At 42.9% G+C, this 18,080-nt stretch overlaps 1 protein-coding gene across 1 annotated transcript in view; it reads right to left on the reverse strand.

Annotated features, from left to right (window-relative positions):
* Positions 1–8,284: 8,284 nt before the first annotated feature.
* The window catches only part of GORASP2 (golgi reassembly stacking protein 2), a 28,363-nt gene continuing 18,567 nt past the window's right edge, over positions 8,285–18,080 (reverse strand). The window contains exons 9-10 of the mRNA XM_083469274.1: positions 16,276–16,386; positions 8,285–9,416 (exon numbers count right to left, since the gene is read on the reverse strand). Of these exons, the coding sequence (XP_083325400.1) occupies positions 9,046–9,416; positions 16,276–16,386 (482 nt within the window). The 3' untranslated portion in view covers positions 8,285–9,045. The remainder of the gene's footprint in view (positions 9,417–16,275; positions 16,387–18,080) is intronic.

Here is an 18,080-nt window from a genome sequence, read left to right on the forward strand (position 1 = left end):
GGGGACAGCTGTTTTGTTACTTTGCATTAGGAAGGCAAATGGCAATTCTTAATTCATTACTAATACCACAGAGGCAGGAATGGAGGGGAGGGAGAGGCAGAGTACAATTATAAGAGCAAAATATTATGATAATAATAGTGATTGTGTTATTATTTATACCCCACCCATCTGGCTGGGTTGCCCCAGCCACTCTGGGCAGCTTCCAGCACGTATAAAGAGATATAGTGGTACTTCGGTTTTCGAGCTTCTCGGAAGCCAAACGTTTCGGTTTTCGAACACCAAAAACCCGGAAGTAATTGCTTCCGTTTTCGAATGCGCCCCAGAAGTCGAACGACTTCTGCTGCCAGTTTTTCAATTTTCCCAATGGAAATTGCAGACGTCCCCTTGCGCCTCAGATGTCGAATGTTTCGGAAGTCGAACGGTCTTCCGGAACGGATTACGTTCGACAACCGAGGTTCCACTGTATTGCTGTTTCCTCAATTGCTTTATCTTTCCCCCTGTTATGTACTGAGTTGAATAGGATCCAAACTGAAGCAGTCTGATTGGTCCTAGAACAATAGGATCCAAATTGCAGCAGTCTGATTGGTCCTAGAACAATAGGATTCAGAATGCAGCAGTCTGATTGGTCCTAGAAAAATAGGATCCAAATTGCAGCAGTCTGATTGGTCCTAGAACAATGCAGCAGTATGACTGGTTGGCAGGAACCACCCAATCATGCTCCAGATATAAGTGAATCCACAACCTGATTGGCTTACAGTAGAATTCCAGAATTAGCCAATCATGTGCAGCCCATTGTGTAAATAATGTATATAAAGCAGATACTTTGAGGGGAGTTTCATTCATTCCTCCTCACCACTATGAGCTGAATAAAGAGCATGAAATCACTTTGCGACTCTGAGTATATATCACCCCCCCTTTCCCTACTCTCATGTGTAATCAGAGGATGCGCCTATTGCTCAGCAGCTCACAGATTATCCTTAAATCAAGCCCACCTCTTCCTAAGCAGAAGGTGGGATGTACCTCTCAGGAAAAGGACACGCAATATGCCTGTAGTGAGCTTATTCTCTGAGTGACGGCTGTCATGAAGCCAAAACAGCACCACCCCCAGACAATAGGTAGGTATCAGTCTTAGAGTAGGGTTACCAGACATCCCCGGTTCCCGGGGACAGTCCCCAGATTTGCAAATCTGTCCCTGGGAAACGTGGCAGCGGCAGCCTCAGCAGCCCGGAGCCAGCCTGGTAGCGCAGTTGGTTCTGGCTGGCTTCAGGAATTGCTCGCTGCTTGCTGCTGCCGCCACTGCTGAAGGGGAACCAGGGACATATCTCCTTCCCCCTCAGGAGGCTCAGGAGTTGCAGGTGGGCGGCCTTGCCCAGGAGGGGCGCAAGGCGAGTGGTTTCTGTTATGTACTGAAGTTCTCACCCTGGGCCAGCAGGGGGATACTGTAGATAGTTCAGGTCCACATATGCAAATAAGGGATCGAAAGTGACGTTCAGTGATTGGATAGTTACAGAAAACGGTTACTGTTGCGTTCTAGTGGAGCTCTATATAAGCAGGCTGGCTGAACCCTTCAGTTCATTTCTGTTCTGACCTGTGAATAAACAAGAGCTGTTTGAAGAATCGCTGTGTCATCTGATATGTTCACCCACAACTTAACAGTTTCTCTGTCAGGCAAGATGCAAAGCCCTTCAGTCAAAACAAAGGGGGAAGCGGGGAGGAGATTGGGGGAGGCTCGGGAGTCACGGGCAGGTGGCAAACAGTTGCCCAGTTTTTCAAAAACGCTGCACATTTATGTTTCACAGGGTGCAAAAGAAGGGCTTTGCACCTTTATGCAATATGCATGTGTGCTTGGGCCCAGGGTCTTTTGCCTCACCATCCCCACTACTGACTCCCTGTTGCTACTCAGCTTAAAAAAGGGGGGGGGGAGTGTTCCCGGATTCATTTTAAAAAATCTGGTAACTATGTCTTAGAGGATGCCCAAGGTTTGGGGAAAAAATATTGGGGTGGGGAGCCTTTGATGTTACAAAAGTTGCACGCCACCTCTAATCACTACCGTGAGATACCAAAATTAGGGTTGTGTTTTCCTGATTTGGGGGAAAAAATTGCCTAAGGGTTTCTACTGCTGGAACCCTTTTTAAATATCCAGGAAAAGTGGGAGAGTCTCTGTTGCCTGGATGTGAGTTGTATGCTGATAGAGAGTTATGCCAAGATCTGCCATCAATTGTACAGAGCAAAGGAATGACAGTGGGATGCAGTTTTTGAAAACAAGTAGTCAACCATAATACAGTGGTACCTCGGGTTACATACGCTTCAGGTTACATATGCTTCAGGTTATACTCTCTGCTAACCCAGAAATAGTGCTTCAGGTTAAGAACTTTGCTTCAGGATGAGAACAGAAATCGTGCTCCGGCGGCACAGCAGCAGCAGGAGGCCCCATTAGCTAAAGTGGTGCTTCAGGTTAAGAACAGTTTCAGGTTAAGAACGGACCTCCAGAACGAATTAAGTACTTAACCTGAGGTACCACTGTACTGCTAAAAAGTAACTTGAGTGGTAACAGAATTTCCCGCTCCATTGTCAGAACAGCCAGCTCTTAGTTATGAGATCTCACACGTGAGTCTGGAACAGGTAGTAATATTCATTTTGTTATAGTTAAGAGGTGCATAGAAACACAAATATTGAGAAGAAGTTTCTCTTCAGCCAGGCATTTGGCTGATGAATATTCTATAGTTGTTTAAATGTGTCTGTAGGAGGGGAGGTTGTTGGTTTCTTTTGCTTTTGCTTTATTAAGTATTTTGAGTTTTCATTTTGTATGTTTATGTTGCGAACCGCCTTGTGATCGTCGGATGAAGGGCAGTATACGAGTTTAAATAAATAAAGAAGGCTAAGGAGTAGACTCTACATAAATCTGGAGTCCCTAAGACTGTTGGGTGGTGTCTTGTACGCCTCTTTCCAGCAACTGCTGCAGCCAAGCTGGTGTCAAAAGTATTGATTTGCTTTCCTTTGAAGACCAAGAGGGTCTTGTCATCTGGGCAGCCCAAGACCTCCATACACACTACCCAGGTTTGCTCTCCAGAGAGGTCTCTTTAGTGCTACTAATGCAGCAAGAACAACATGGGAGGCAACAGTTACAAGTTACTGGTCTCTGCAGCCACAGCAGGCGCTGTGATTCTCCAGAGGTTTGACTTCACCACTAGAGGTGCACTCCATTGCCTCTTGCGACAGGCAGATGCCAACAACAGCTGCCAGGTGAGTGTAGGGTTGCAGCTGAAGTGCTTTAGTTTGGTTGGATCACGTACTTGCATTTTAGAGAAACAAATAGTGGTAAATTGGGTCATGGCGAGGTTTCCTTGTATCGCCCAAAACAAATAAGCACAAAGACTATTCCAACTAACTTTGCTGGGCTCAGGGCCTTAACTCCTAACCCTGAGACTCTGGGAGAAATTTCTAACAAAGGCAGCCTTATTTCTAGTTCAGCATGTTTAAGGACAGTGTGTAAGCGTACCCATAGACTTTGCACCATCCAAGTAAAGGTAACATATGTAAAAACTGATCCAGCAAAGCTGGAATCTCCTGGCCCATGGCAGGGTAATCTAAAATGACTGGAAAGAAATTCAGTTGAGACAAACACAGCTAGGAGGATTTGCTGACCAGACTCATTAGGTGGTTCTTGTTTAGAAATTACAGCTGGCAGCAAACAGCTGAACTTACTCCTTTTGGAATTAGGAAAATATCTCTCGTGTTAATTTAATGTCGGCTATTGCAAAAATGCAAACTTCTCTCTCTCTCTCTCTCTCTCAATGTTAATTAAAAACAAAACAAAACATGGGCATGACTACGTATCTGGATAGCTTAGTTCAGGGATGGACAAACTTGGCCCTCCCAATGTTTTGGGACTACAGTTCCCATCATCCCTGACCCCTGGTCCTGTAAGCTAGGGATGATGGGCGTTGTAGTCCCAAAACAGCTGGAGGGCCAAGTTTGGCCAACACTGGCTTAGTTGGTTAGAGCGTAGTGCTGATGACGCCAAGGTTGCAGGTTCGATTCCCGTACGGGGCAGCTGCATATTCCTGCATTGTAGGGTATTGGTATAGATGTTCCTCAGGGTTCCTTCCAATTCTATGATTCCAAGTCCCAGCCACCTTGCAGTAAATTCATATATTTTTACTGCCTGTCGACGCAGCAGCAATCTTTGAACTTAACATGCTTACAGGTGTTAATGGCTAAAGAGGCCAGAGTTCACTTGCGTTCAACAAAACACGACGACTATTTTCCTTCTCGAAATGATGATGGGCCTAAGTTTCCTCAGAAATCCTTGATACATTATTCTCCATAGCCTCATTTGATACAGATTTAAACACAGCTCAGGTTTCTGAGAAAAACCGCACACCACCAGTCTTTGCAGAGGGAGGTCTCCTTGCAAAGCAGACTATGCAGCGCCACCTCGTGGTGTGATAACTTTTTACTCTTTCTCCTCTCCCAACTTTCTACAAGGGGCAAAGATTAGAAGAAGAAGAAGAGTTTGGATTTGATATCCCGCCTTTCACTCCCCTTCAGGAGTCTCAAAGCGGCTAACATTCTCCTTGCCCTTCCTCCCCCACAACAAACACTCTGTGAGGTGAGTGGGGCTGAGAGACTTCACAGAAGTGTGACTGGCCCAAGGTCACCCAGCAGCTGCATGTGGAGGAGCGGAGACGCGAACCCGGTTTCCCAGATTACGTGACTACCGCTCTTAACCACTACACCACACTGGCTTAGAAGGAAAAGCATGCCTAGCTCACCAGCAAGATGGTTGTATCCTGCAAACAGATCCACAGCACCTTTTGCTTTGCAAGCTGCAGTGCCCACTGCTTCCCTAGGCGCATCTTTCAGCACCAATGACAATTTGAATCTGTGACTTGCCTCCTGATGAGATCTGAAGTGAAAATTACACGGCTGCGTTATGCAATGTGCCAGAAAGATGCAGCCTCCCTTGAGAATTTTCATATAAATTCTCAGTATTATGAACATGTAAACCAAATGTATTCAGGAACATATTTTTTTAAGCAAGTGATTGAGCCACAAAGCAATGGTGGTTGGGTTCTTGTGAGGAGAGCTGCATGTACGAGGTCCTGTATTTTTCTGCGAGCATGAAAAACCTCTAGAATTTGGCATTAATCACTGAATAACCCCCCCCCCCCAAAAAAAGAGAGAGCTTGAATCTATATGAAAGCATGGAAGAAAATCCTGCAAAACCTCCTGAAGCTAAGTGGCGACTGCACAGATTTCTTTTACTAGGTGGGCTGAGATTTAGTGCTTCTCCAATGAAAGCAGACTAAATGATGGAGAATAGACCGAGTGCTTAGTTAGCATAGTTTATACAGGGCCGCAAAGCTTATCTTGGGGTTAAATTGTGATAATGTGTTTAAGTAGCAGAGACCGCAGGGCTCATGTTAAAACCCGTATGTTTTTAAGAATATAAAAGGACCCATGACCATTAGGTTCAGTCATGACCGACTCTGGGGGTTGCCATATTTCAAAAAGTGAAGTTGTGCTGAAGTCGTTGAGCATTTTTTTTTTTTTTTGCAAAATCTCCCCCCCAAAAAAGTTTTCCTTTTTTAAAAAAATAAATGTCAAAATATCAACATTTCTGATTTTAGCCACCCAGGTGCCATTTTTGGTGGACAAATTCTGGCTATGTCCAGGAAATTCTGGACATATAGCATCCATATGTATTAATCCTGATATTGTAGTGTGTATGAAAATGGAAAGGATCGCCAGAAGGGCATGTTTGCACCATGTCTCCAGGACATACGCAAACCTGTTACTTTGCAAAAGATCAGGTTGAAATGCTGTGTAGAAAGATGATGGGCTGCTTGGTAAAGACTCCAAAGCCTCAGAGGCAAAACTATGACTGTACCTAACAGGAGGCAAGCTGTTAAACCACCTGGCCTCCAGGACCAGAGGACCGAAGGACTTTCTGGTACTCCACACAGCTCAAGGGCCAGCATGGAGAAGCAAGGAGATAAAGCAGGCCCTTTACGGATTGCACCCCAATTTATAGAGATACGCAGAAGCCCAATGCGAGGTTGGGGGACCTGGGACCTTTGAGAAGTCGCTTGCCCACAACTCCTGCCACCTAGGACTGTTGGCCGCTGCTGAGGGTAGAGGCAATGCAAGGCCTTTTCATTGGGCAGCCATTTCAGAGATGCATAGTGGCTTTGCACAGGAGATTACCTCAAAAAATGGGACTATGGCAACACCATGTTTGTGACAAGTCTCCCTTGAGAAAGGATTTTTTTTTTAAAGCACTGCTTGGACATGAGGGGACAATGAATACACACACACACAGGCACTTTCTCCCCATTGTTTGCGTAACTGTGCATCATTATTTATAGGCCTATTCCTGACCTGAGGCCACCTGTAAAGGGTAAAGGGACCCCTGACCATTGGGTCCAGTCGTGGCCAACTCTGGGGTTGCGGCGCTCATCTTGCTTTATTGGCCGAGGGAGCCGGCGTATAGCTTCTGGGTCATGTGGCCAGCATGACTAAGTCGCTTCTGGCGAACCAGAGCAGCGCATGGAAACGCTGTTTACCTTTCCACCGGAGTGGTGCCTATTTATCTACTTGCACTTTGATGTGCTTTTGAACTGCTAGGTTGGCAGGAGCAGGGACCGAGCAACAGGAGCTCACCACATCGCAGGGATTCAAACAGCCGACCTTCTGATCGGCAAGTCCTAGGCTCAGTGGTTTAACCCACAGCGCCACCCGCGTCCAACAGACCTAATGACAGCACTTCCTCCCTCCAGATTAGCTTTCAGAAGCAATTCAAAACAGAAGCGTGGGGGTGGTAAAAAAACAGTTTAACCAATCCCTGCTGTGCAGGACATTAGGCTGTGCAAGCATAACTCCCTCCTTAACTCAAAGGACTTTGAAGCAAAAATGCAGAGGCTTAGGCCTCTAGCAAGCTAGTCGCCTATTGGACCATAAGGTTAAGGCTGAACTTGTTACTCAACTTCCAGAGGTTACCAGCCTGTATTTTTTTTTAAATAACAACTTTCTTTTAGTCATAAGAATTTTACTTTTTTAAAACTGCAGGCTGCAAGTGCATCTTTCTCCATTTCTCCTTACCAGACAGAAGCAAAGGAAATGAGTCCTTAATTTTTATTTTTATTTTCTGTTGTAGGGAAATACTGCAGCTCCAGTCCAGTGTGTCATCTTCACACAAGCAGAGTGCCTTTGGGTCCATGGTTGGGGCAGCACTTGCACAGAAACGTATCAGGCTAGTGGAGTGGAGAAAAGTGCTGTTTGCTACCCGGATCGGCTTCTATACTGGCTGTGGAGGAAGCCAACAAGGCTGGCAAAGCAGAGCGTCTTTCCTGACTGCCAATGGTAACCAGGCCCATTGGTTGAAGACAGGGTAAGTTACACATTGACAAGCTGCACTATCTTTTCCTCCTCTGTGGAGCTAGTGGTAGTGTTGGCACTGAATGATCTCTGCAGCTGAGACACAAGAGTTTGTTATTCATTACATGCTGCAGTCTGTTTGAAAGGAATAGATGTGACCTGGACAGCTCAGTTGGTTAGAGCGTGGTGCTGATAACACCAAGGCTGAAGGTTCAATCCTTGTATGGCATAGCAGTATATTCCTGCATTGCAGGAAAGTGGACTTACGAGTTGGAAGGGACCCTGAAGAACATCTATGATTCTATGACTGGGCAGGCAGAGGATCCTCTTTCTCTCTGCGAGGTAACACCCCTTCCTTAAGAGAGCAAAAGCTGTAAAGCACCTGTTTGCCCAACAAAGGAGGAACGGGAGTCATTTGGCGTGCCATTCCTAGTTTCTGCTTGCCACGGTCCATGCAACGTCCAAGCCAAGCAAAGTTCAGGTACTTGTCAGCAAGTGTAGTCAGCATCTACTGAACTTGACGCAGCCTTCCTTTTACATGAACCCTTTAAAAAGGTGGCATTTACACTCCTGTTTGGAGTAGACTTAATTTGACATTTGAAGAACTGCGAGACTGGTTTGCACTGCAGACAGAAGGGACACAGAAGCTATTTATTCAGCAGTTAGTTGTCCTCCCACCTCGAGTATTTATTGCCTAGAAATCAATTTAAGGTGGACATCCTACAAATACATACTTAGGAGCATGGCTCGCTGGAATGGTGGTAGGTTTGGACTTTGCAAATCAGTCATCGGGCTTTAGAACAGATTCTCCATCTTCTGGACCCGAGTCCAAGTTAAATCCAGCTATAGTGAAATGTTTCTTCACCCCCAAGGATCTAAGAAAAGGTCTCGTCGTGTCAAAAGATAAAATTCTCAGAATTTATTGCCATTATGTAAGCTCTCTCCATACAACTCTTTTTTGTTTTTACAAAAGTCAAAGTTCCACCCCTCCTCCCTTTGAGCTATGTCCAATGTTAACGGGAGCATTTTCCTTCTGATTTCTTCAAAACGCCTTTCGGCAGTGGGCTTTATAAAGCAAAGCAGCAGAGGTTAAGGGGTAAGGGCTGGCAGAAGCTCAACAGAAAGTCTGTGTACAGGCAGATTTAAAATGATGCTGAATTGACAAGTCGCACTCTGTGACATTTTTAATATAAACAGCTTTAGTTTGAAGGACTTTATGGAGCTAAAATGTACATCCTGGACAAAAGACCTCTGTCCTCTCACAATTCTTGCAAAGTACAAGAATAATGGTTCTCAAATGCCACAAGCATGAATTGCTTCTTCCTTTTTACAGAAGCAAAACTTGGAGGCAGGAGGGAGAAGCAAGGAGGCCTACAGAATTCAGGTTAGATTTCTTAAAAAATACCTCAATTTTTGGCAGTTGAGGTCTGCATATTCTGCTACCTTGATATTTTTTTGTTTTTGTTTTAAATATAAGCACTCCCTTCCTGTCTCCCCATCCTCACACCAAGCTCCCTGTAAAAACCCCAGACCCTTAGTATATTTACAGGAAACCTAACTGCAAAATACAAACTAGCATGAAATTAATGGTAGTTTGCATTTCTTTTAATATTTATCCCACAGCTGAATAAATACACCAAGCCTGATCCAACTAAACATTTGAAGTTATGATGATTCAGAAGCAGCTGCCTCCGTCACCAAGGATGCTGGTTTCTCATTGAATGTGGACGACCCATCCCCTCGGTCTTCAGGAGTGGACGCCATGGCAGCAGGAGCACTGAGAGGAGGAGTGGTAGTAGTAGTAGCCATCGTCGTTGCAGGAATAAGAGGAGGAGGAGTATCCAGGATAAATGTGGAGATTTGTTCCACGCCTACTGTAGTGCCCGGATTAACAGGTAAGCTCCCTATCTGAGGAGCGGAGGATAGTAGATCTGCAGGCCGGGTAGACACGTCAGTCACCATTGGAAACTGCGCGAGAAATTCTGGTGAGATTCCAGAAAGGTTTAGGGAAGGCAAGGAAGGAAGCGGTGGCAAACCTAAGAATGTGGAAAGGCAAAAAACAGATCACAAACACACATTTTACACCAGGGTATTATATGCATATGCATTTCCTCCCTTAGTTTATGAAACAGATACAGTGGTACCTCAGGTTACAGACTCTGCTAACCCAGAAATAGTACCTCAGGTTAAGAACTCTGCTTCAGGATGAGAACAGAAATTGCACAGCGGCAGCGGGAGGCACCATTAGCTAAAGTGATACCTCAGGTTAAGAACAGTTTCAGGTTAATAACGGACCTCCAGAACAAATTAAGTACTTAATCCGAGGTACCACTGTACTTAATTCGTTCTGGAGGTCCGTTCTTAAGTACAGTGGTACCTCGGGTTAAGTACTTAATTTGTTCTGGAGGTCCGTTATTAACCTGAAACTGTTCTTAACCTGAGGTACCACTTTAGCTAATGGGGCCTCCTGCTGCTGCCGCGCCGCCCAAGCACGATTTCTGTTCTCATCCTGAAGCAAAGTTCTTAACCCGAGGTACTATTTCTGGGTTAGCAGAGTCTGTAACCTGAAGCATATGTAACCTGAGGTACCACTGTATTCTAAATGGCAGAACATATTTAAAATGAATATTGCATGCAGAGAGAATTCAAAGCACTTTACATGTTAGTAGTAATTAGGCCTGGGCAATGTAATTGACACATCGCCCAAGGTCGGTTTGGGAGCCAGAGTGTGATGGTGCCTTCACCGGGTGTGTGTGTGTGTGTGTGTGTGTGTGTGTGTGCTTGCTTGCAACTCCCACTGGGCGCTGGCAGCCCAGTCGCGGTCGCGCCCGGTGGGAGGAATCAGCAGCATCAATCCTGGCCCCATGAGGCACCATGGTGAAATTGCCGCTGCTCCCGCCGAGGCAGTTTCGCCCCAGCACCTCGCAGTTTGTTCCTCCCTCTGCTTTTCAACACTGTGATGTTGGGCTGGTGGTACATTGCAATGCTGAAAAGCTGACATTGCCCAGCCTAGTATTAATCCTTACAGCAATGTGGTATCATCCCCAATGTTGGAGATAGGTAGCGCATGGATGCCATGCACACAAGAAAAAACAGGCTTAATTGAGGCGACCTGCCAATGTGAAATTTTGTTGTTGTTTTTTAATAAATTTTTTATTGGTTTTACAATTTTTTTAAAGACACTACAAACATATAAAAAGACATACAAACACGTATAATTTCATAACCTTTTTTTCATAAACCGTGTTTCTCAGACTTCCCCATACCTCCCCTTTCTGCATCCCAATGTCCAAAAGTTTTTAGCAACTCTAAATATATCTGTCAGTCCTCTGTCCTCTTAATCTTTCCTTCAATCTAGTCTTATATCGCTGTAACCCTTTCTTACTCAAACCTCGACATTCTAACATTCATCAAGTTTATAATAGTCCTTAAGGTAGATTTTAAATTTCTTCCATTCTTCTTCCGCCGTCTCCTTTCCCTGATCGCGGATTCTGCCAGTCATCTCAGCTAATGTCATATAGTCCATCACTTTCATCTGCCATTCTTCCAGGGTGGGTAAATCTTGTGTCTTCCAATACTTTGCGATGAGTATTCTTGCTGCTGTTGTAGCATACATAAAGAAAGTTCTGTCCTTCTTTGACACCAATTGGCCGACAATGCCCAAGAGAAAGGCCTCTGGTTTTTTAGGGAAAGTACATTTAAGTATCTTTTTCATTTCATTGTATATCATTTCCCAGAAGGCCTTAATCTTCGGGCATGTCCACCAAAGGTGATAGAAAGTACCTTCAGTTTCTTTACATTTCCAACACTTATTATCAGGCAAATGGTAGATTTTTGCTAGCTTGACTGGGGTCATGTACCACCTGTAAATCATTTTTATAATGTTTTCCTTTAAGGCATTACATGCAGTGAATTTAATGGTTCCACAACCATTCCCAGTCAGCAAACATAATGTTATGACCAATGTCCTGTGCCCACTTAATCATAGCCGATTTAACTGTTTCATCTTGTGTATTCCATTTCAGCAGCAAATTATACATTCTTGACAAGTTCTTAGTATTGGGTTCTAACAGTTCAGTCTCTAATTTTGATTTTTCCACCTGAAAGCCAATTTTCCTGTCCTGTTTATAAATCTCCATTATTTGGTAATATTGAAGCCAGTCTGGTACTTTAGGTTTCAATTTCTCATGACTTTGTAATTTCAATTTATCTCCCTCCTGTTCCAAGATTTCCCAATACTTCGGCCATCCGGCCTCCATATTGAGTTTCTTCAATGCCTTAGCCTCCAAGGGTGACAACCATCTAGGGGTTTTGTTTTCCAACAGATCTTTATATCTTATCCAAACATTAAACAATGCTTTTCTAACAATATGGTTTTTAAAGGCCCTATGCACCTTGATTTTGTCATACCATAGATATGCATGCCAACCAAATGCATTATTAAAACCTTCCAAGTCCAAAATGTCTGTGTTCTCGAGGAGCATCCACTCTTTCAGCCAGCAAAATGCTGCTGCTTCATAGTACAATTTTAAGTCCGGCAGGGCAAATCCCCCTCTTTCTTTAGCATCTGTCAATATTTTAAATTTAATTCTGGGCTTTTTGCCCTGCCAGACAAATTTCGAAATATCTTTCTGCCACCTCTTAAAACAGCCCATCTTGTCAAGAATCTGCAGAGTTTGAAACAAAAATAACATTCTAGGCAATACATTCATCTTGATCACTGCAATTCGGCCTAACATTGACAGTTTCAAATTTGACCATATTTCTAGATCTTTTTCAATTTCTAAACAGCATTTTTCATAGTTGTCCTTATACAAGTTCAAATTTTTAGATGTCAAGTAAACCCCTAGGTATTTCACCTTCTTAACCACTGTCAGACCTGTTTCTTCTTGAAATTTCTCCTTCTCCGTGACTGTTAATTTTTTTTCTAAAACTTTAGTTTTTTGTTTATTCAGTTTAAATCCAGCTACCTGGCCAAATTGTTGAATTATCTCCAACACCCTTTTCGTACTAGTGTTTGGCTCTTGTAGGGTCAATACTAAGTCATCTGCAAATGCCCTTAACTTATAATGTTTGTCTCCGACCTGTACACCTTTAACCTGCTGGTCATTTCTAATCATATTCAGCAACACCTCCAGAACCGAAATAAAAAGCAATGGGGAAATTGGGCATCCCTGTCGTGTTCCTTTTTCTATCTTAAGTTCCTCAGTTACCACATTATTTACAATTAACTTGGCTTTTTGTTCGGAGTATATCGCACCCATACCGTTCTCAAATCCTTGGCCTACCCCCATCCCATGAAGATTCTTTTTCATAAAACTCCAAGAAATATTGTCAAAGGCTTTCTCCGCGTCCACAAAAATCAGCACTGCTTTAGTGTTAATTTTCACCTCTAGCAATTCCAAAATGTCTATTATATTCCTTACATTGTCTGATAGGTGTCTTTTTGGGAGAAAGCCTGCTTGGTCCTTATGAATCTTCTCCATCAACACTCTTTTAAATCTTTTTGCCAAAATGTCTGCAAAAATTTTGTAATCCACATTAAGTAATGATATTGGGCGGTAGTTCTTAAGTTGAGTCTTTTCAGTCTCTGTCTTTGGTATGAGTGAAATATACGCTTCTTTCCACGATTCTGGTGCCCTTTTCCCCTCTAAGATCTCGTTGCAGACTTCCTTTAGCGGATGAACCAACCACTCCTTCAAAGATTTGTAATATCTGGAAGTCAATCCATCTGGCCCTGGAGATTTGCCCAATTGCATGTCTTGAATGGCACCCTCTATCTCTTGTTCTGTTATTCTCTGGTTTAGATCCACCTTGCTTTGATGAGAGATTTTTTGTAATCCATATTTATTAAGGAATTTATCTATATCCTCTTCATTTTGTGGTCCTTGAGAATAAAGTTTTTTAAAATAACTCAAAAAACAGTTTCTAATCTCATTGGGTTTAGATATGTTCTTTCCGTCCACTTCTAGGCTTGTGACTGTATTTAGTTTCTGCCTTTTCTTCAATTGCCATGCCAGAAGTTTGCCACATTTATCTGCCGATTCGAATGTCTTTTGTTTCATTTGCTTTATCTTCCATTCAATCTCTTGATTCATCAATTCCATATATTGTGTTTGATATAACTTAATCTCTCTCAAGATCTCCTGGGACTTCGGTTTTGATCTTAGTTTTTTCTCTCCTTCTTTTATCTTTTCCAAAATCTTTTCCTTCTTCTCATTCTGCTTTCTCTTTTTAATTGAGTTTTGTTGAATCAAAAATCCTCGCATCACAGCTTTACTTGCGTTCCAGATCACTCTTTTTTCCACATCGGCCTTTAGGTTTATTTCAAAATAGTCCTTTAGAGTTTTTTGGGCCTTCATGTGGATCTCTTTATCTCGAAACAGGGTGTCATTCATCCTCCATCTGAATTGACCAGTTGTTGTAAGTTTCATTTCCATCTTCAAGGCGTTATGGTCGGAGCAAGTTTTTGGGCAGATTTCTATTTTCTTGATCTTTGGAGCCATCCCACTAGTGATCCAAATTTGGTCGATTCTGGTCCAGGTCATCATTGCTTGGGAGAAAAAGGTTCCCTCTCTCTCCAGAGGGTTCCTTGTTCTCCATATGTCTATTAGGTCCATATTTTCCGTCATCTCAAAAAAAGTCTTCGGAAGTCTCCCTTCATTGGAGATTGTCAGTCTTTGTGCCTTGTCCATATTTGTAGAGACTACACCATTCATGTCTCCCATGATTATCATATTGTAATCCAGATAGTCCGTCAAAGTTTCATGGAGTTTCTTGAAAAATTCCGCTTTGCCCTCGTTTGGTGCGTAAATTCCAACTATTAAGTATTTTTCTCCTTGTACTTGTATTTCCACTGCGAGATATCTTCCTTGTTCGTCTTTAAGCATCATTTTTGGGGCCCATTTTTCCTTTACATAAATCACGACTCCTCTTTTCTTAACTTTATCCGATGAGATGAATTCTTGTCCTAATCTTTTATTTATTAATAATTTCCTGTGTGCTCTAGTTATATGGGTTTCTTGTAAGCAAACCAAATCCAATTGTTCTCTTTTCAAGATATGAAATACTTGGCGTCTCCTCAAAGGCATGTTCAGCCCATTACAATTCCAACTAAGGAATTGCAGGGCCATCTTGTTATTTTTCTGTTACTCCTCCGACCGCTCCAAGTTTTTGCTCTTCCTCTGATGGTGCTGAGTCAAGTCCATACGATAAATTAAGAATGTCTATTGCTCTCCTTTGTTCTGCAATTGGGTCCACCGTTCCCTTCTGTAGATCCTCTTGATTTCTTTCCAGGAATCTTTCTTTGTCTTGTATGGTCTTTATTTTCACCTTCTTTCCCTTATAGTCGAAAGACAGTCCTTGTGGGAACTCCCACCTGAAAGGGATGATGTTCTTCTTCAGCAAATAGACCAAGTCCTTGTAGAAAGTTCTCAGCTCCAAGATGTGTTTAGGGATATCTTTAAAGATCTGTATAGATGAGTTTTCAATTTGCAAGGCCCTTCCGTAATGTAATTTTAATATTTTGTCTCTTTCTTCCTTCGATCTAAGGGTGATCAAGCAGTCCCTCGGGGTCTTTCTGTTCTGTCTTCTGCCCAGTCTAAATGCTGTTGTTATTTTAATTTCTTCGTCCTCCAAGTCTTCCCAGAAATCAGCAAACTCTCGTATTAGGAACTCCACTAGATTGTCTCCTTCGCTCTCAGGAATCAGTCTTAATTTCAGATTTCTTTCCTTTCTCTGTAAGTCCCACAAAGCCAGAGTTGTATCATGTTCGTAGACTTTTTTAGCAATCGGTTGCGAATTCTGTTGGGTCTCTCCAGCAATGGTTCTGGCTTCCTCTGCAATCTTACGTGTTGCGGAATTTTCTTGAACGAGCTTGTTTATAGATTCTGTATTTAAGTCCAATCTTGCTGTTAGCTCTGTTAATTTCTGTGTATTTTCTGTACTCTGCTTTGTCAAGTTCTCCAAAGACTGATTTATCTTGAGAAGCGCTTGTGTCACTGACTCCATGGAAGCAGATGTCACTTTTTCTTGTCCTGTTGTTCCTGTAGGAGTTGCACCAGTAATTGAGCCTCTCTTTTTTTTGTTGTTGTTGCCAATGTGAAATTTTGGGGCGGGGTTCTTTTGCTTCACAGCTCGGTCCCCTAGCCCTTTTACTGAACTAGACATCTACCATCCTATACAGAGATGGTCATGTCTCTCAACCCCATGCTGCATAAACTGTATCCTCCACCAGGGCCAGGGCTTTCTCAGTGATGGCTCCGACCTGGTGGAATGCTCTGTCCCATGAGACCAGGGCCCTGCAAGATTTAACTTTCTTCCGCAGTACCTGTAAGACAGAGCTATTCCGCCTGGCTTTAAATTTGAACTTAGCCCTTTTTTATTCCCTTTCCTTCCCTCCCCCTCCCCTTTTTACAAAGATTACCCGCTCTGGGATCCCACAGCTAATTCTCCCCTGGTCTCCTCGCTGGCCCAAATAGGACTAATTTAGCCAGCTAGCCCTGGTGATCATCGAATGTTTATTGGATGGATTTCCCCCCTAAATTGATTTTTCAATTCTGAATTTATTGTTATTCACATTTTATACTGTATTTTATGCTGTTTTTTGTTGCATCAATTAAGTGTTTTAAATTTGCTGTTAGCTGCCCTGAGCCCGGTTTTCTGAACCGGGAAGGGCGGGGTATAAATAAAATTTTATTATTATGACTGTATTTATTATCCTGCTTTTTCTGAACTCTTTGCAGAACTGTGGACTGTCTTCATATCAAACGTCACGACACTATGCTCACTGCACTTCAGGCTGTGCGGTGGTGAGCTGAAAGCACTGCATAACTGTACCGTACTTGTTAAGATTTGCTTTATCAAAAGCCAATAAACAAGTCTGCAGAAACTTACCAGGATGTCCTATGTCTGCTAATCCAGGACCAGGAATTAAGTGTGGGGCAGGTAAGTTAAGGTTTGGGATATTACCCAGGTTGGGAAGTCCAGTGGGTAACGGCATCAGTCCTAAACATGAATGGGGAAGGAGAAAGGGAAATGAGTAACCAGGTACAGTATGGCCATTAAGATTTCAACTTTACGAGACTGAATTTACGTGTCCAAAAGTCACTGGGTCAAAGGAAGCATGTTCAGTGAATACATTCTCAACTGGATCAGGAACCACGTGGATCAGATGGTAAAAATTTAGCTCAACAAAGATGGCTGCTTCAAGGGATGAGTGTTTCTTTGAGGGGCTATACTAAGACCTCCCCCACTGGTTCTCGCGAACAGGCAACTGGTGCTGTCAGAGTTGACAACCTCAACTATCTGATGGAGATGTGGTGCTGCAGATGCACATAAAAAGCCAACGTGTATCTGTGCATCAGCTTAACAAGCAGTGTGCAAATCTGTCTACCATGGAAACAGCTGCATTCTGGCAAATTTTTTTGCTGGATGACGTCTGTGTGAATGTTATACATACTGTTGTAACTCATGTCGGGAAGGTACCGTATTTTTTGCTCTATAAGACTCACTTTTCCCCTCCTAAAAAGTAAGGGGAAATGTGTGTGCGTCTTATGGAGCGAATGCAGGCTGCACAGCTATCCCAGAAGCCAGAACAGCAAGAGGGAGTGCTGCTTTCACTGCGCAGTGATCCCTCTTGCTGTTCTGGCTTCTGAGATTCAGAATATTTTTTTTCTTGCTTTCCTCCTCCAAAAACTACGTGTGTCTTGTGGTCTGGTGCGTCTTAGAGAGCGAAAAATACAGTAGTTTCCTTTGTGGCTGTTGGAAAATTATGTGTGTAGGCCAACAAACAAAATCAAGGGTTAAACACAGTTTTGACTCCCAACTAAAGCTTGATGGATGGCAATGTGGTCCTGGCCTTCTCCGTAGCAACATCTCCCCTCGTGCAATCCCCTGTATTTTAGAGTTTTTAAACAACAGATTTTACCTTTTTATGAATTCAAAAATTTAAACACATTGCAGGAGCACCAGGAACATTTCATTCAAAAGCCAGTTAAGTGTTCTTACAGGCCTCGCTTCACTGCAGACCCGTGTTAAGACAGCAACTTTTAATTGGGCCTAAATGGTGGAGCAGCTAAAGTTTTTCCTCATCAGTCGGTAGGTGCCACTATTAAGTGGTGTGACTGTGCTTAAAGGCCTTCATATTTTTACGGTTATTTTGGTTCTGGCATGTTGGTGAATATCAAATGAAAATATTTATTTTCCTATTTCTGAAAATCAAATCAAATATTACCATATTTATTAAAAACAGGCTCTTATTAAAATTACAATTTTGCATTTCCCAGCACCTCAAAAAGGTGCCTATAATGCGGCAGTATGCAAATGTACATATATTTAATTAAAATCATATATTGGGTTACTGCTCTGATTTTTTAGAAATATTGTGCGCATCACCGACATTAAATTAGAATCAGTATACCTCTAGCCCATGGGTGTGAAAACCCGTACATTTCAAACTACAATTGTAGAGGGGGAGGAGATAACCTCAAATTTAACCACCTATATTTGCCAATTAGAGCACTGGCAGAATTAGTGACGGCAATACACTTGCGGTTTGAAGTTCTAGTACAGCCTCTGCCTACCTGCAGTGGACAATTTCCATCAGGTTGGAGAAGGTTGTATTAATGCACCGAACAAGGAAAAACCCACACACTTGCGCCTCTTGAAAAGATTGCTTCATTTTCATTCTGTTACCACTT

The sequence above is a fragment of the Podarcis liolepis genome (assembly GCF_965112155.1).
Source record: "Podarcis liolepis genome assembly, chromosome: 1".
Classification (NCBI taxonomy): domain Eukaryota; kingdom Metazoa; phylum Chordata; class Lepidosauria; order Squamata; family Lacertidae; genus Podarcis; species Podarcis liolepis.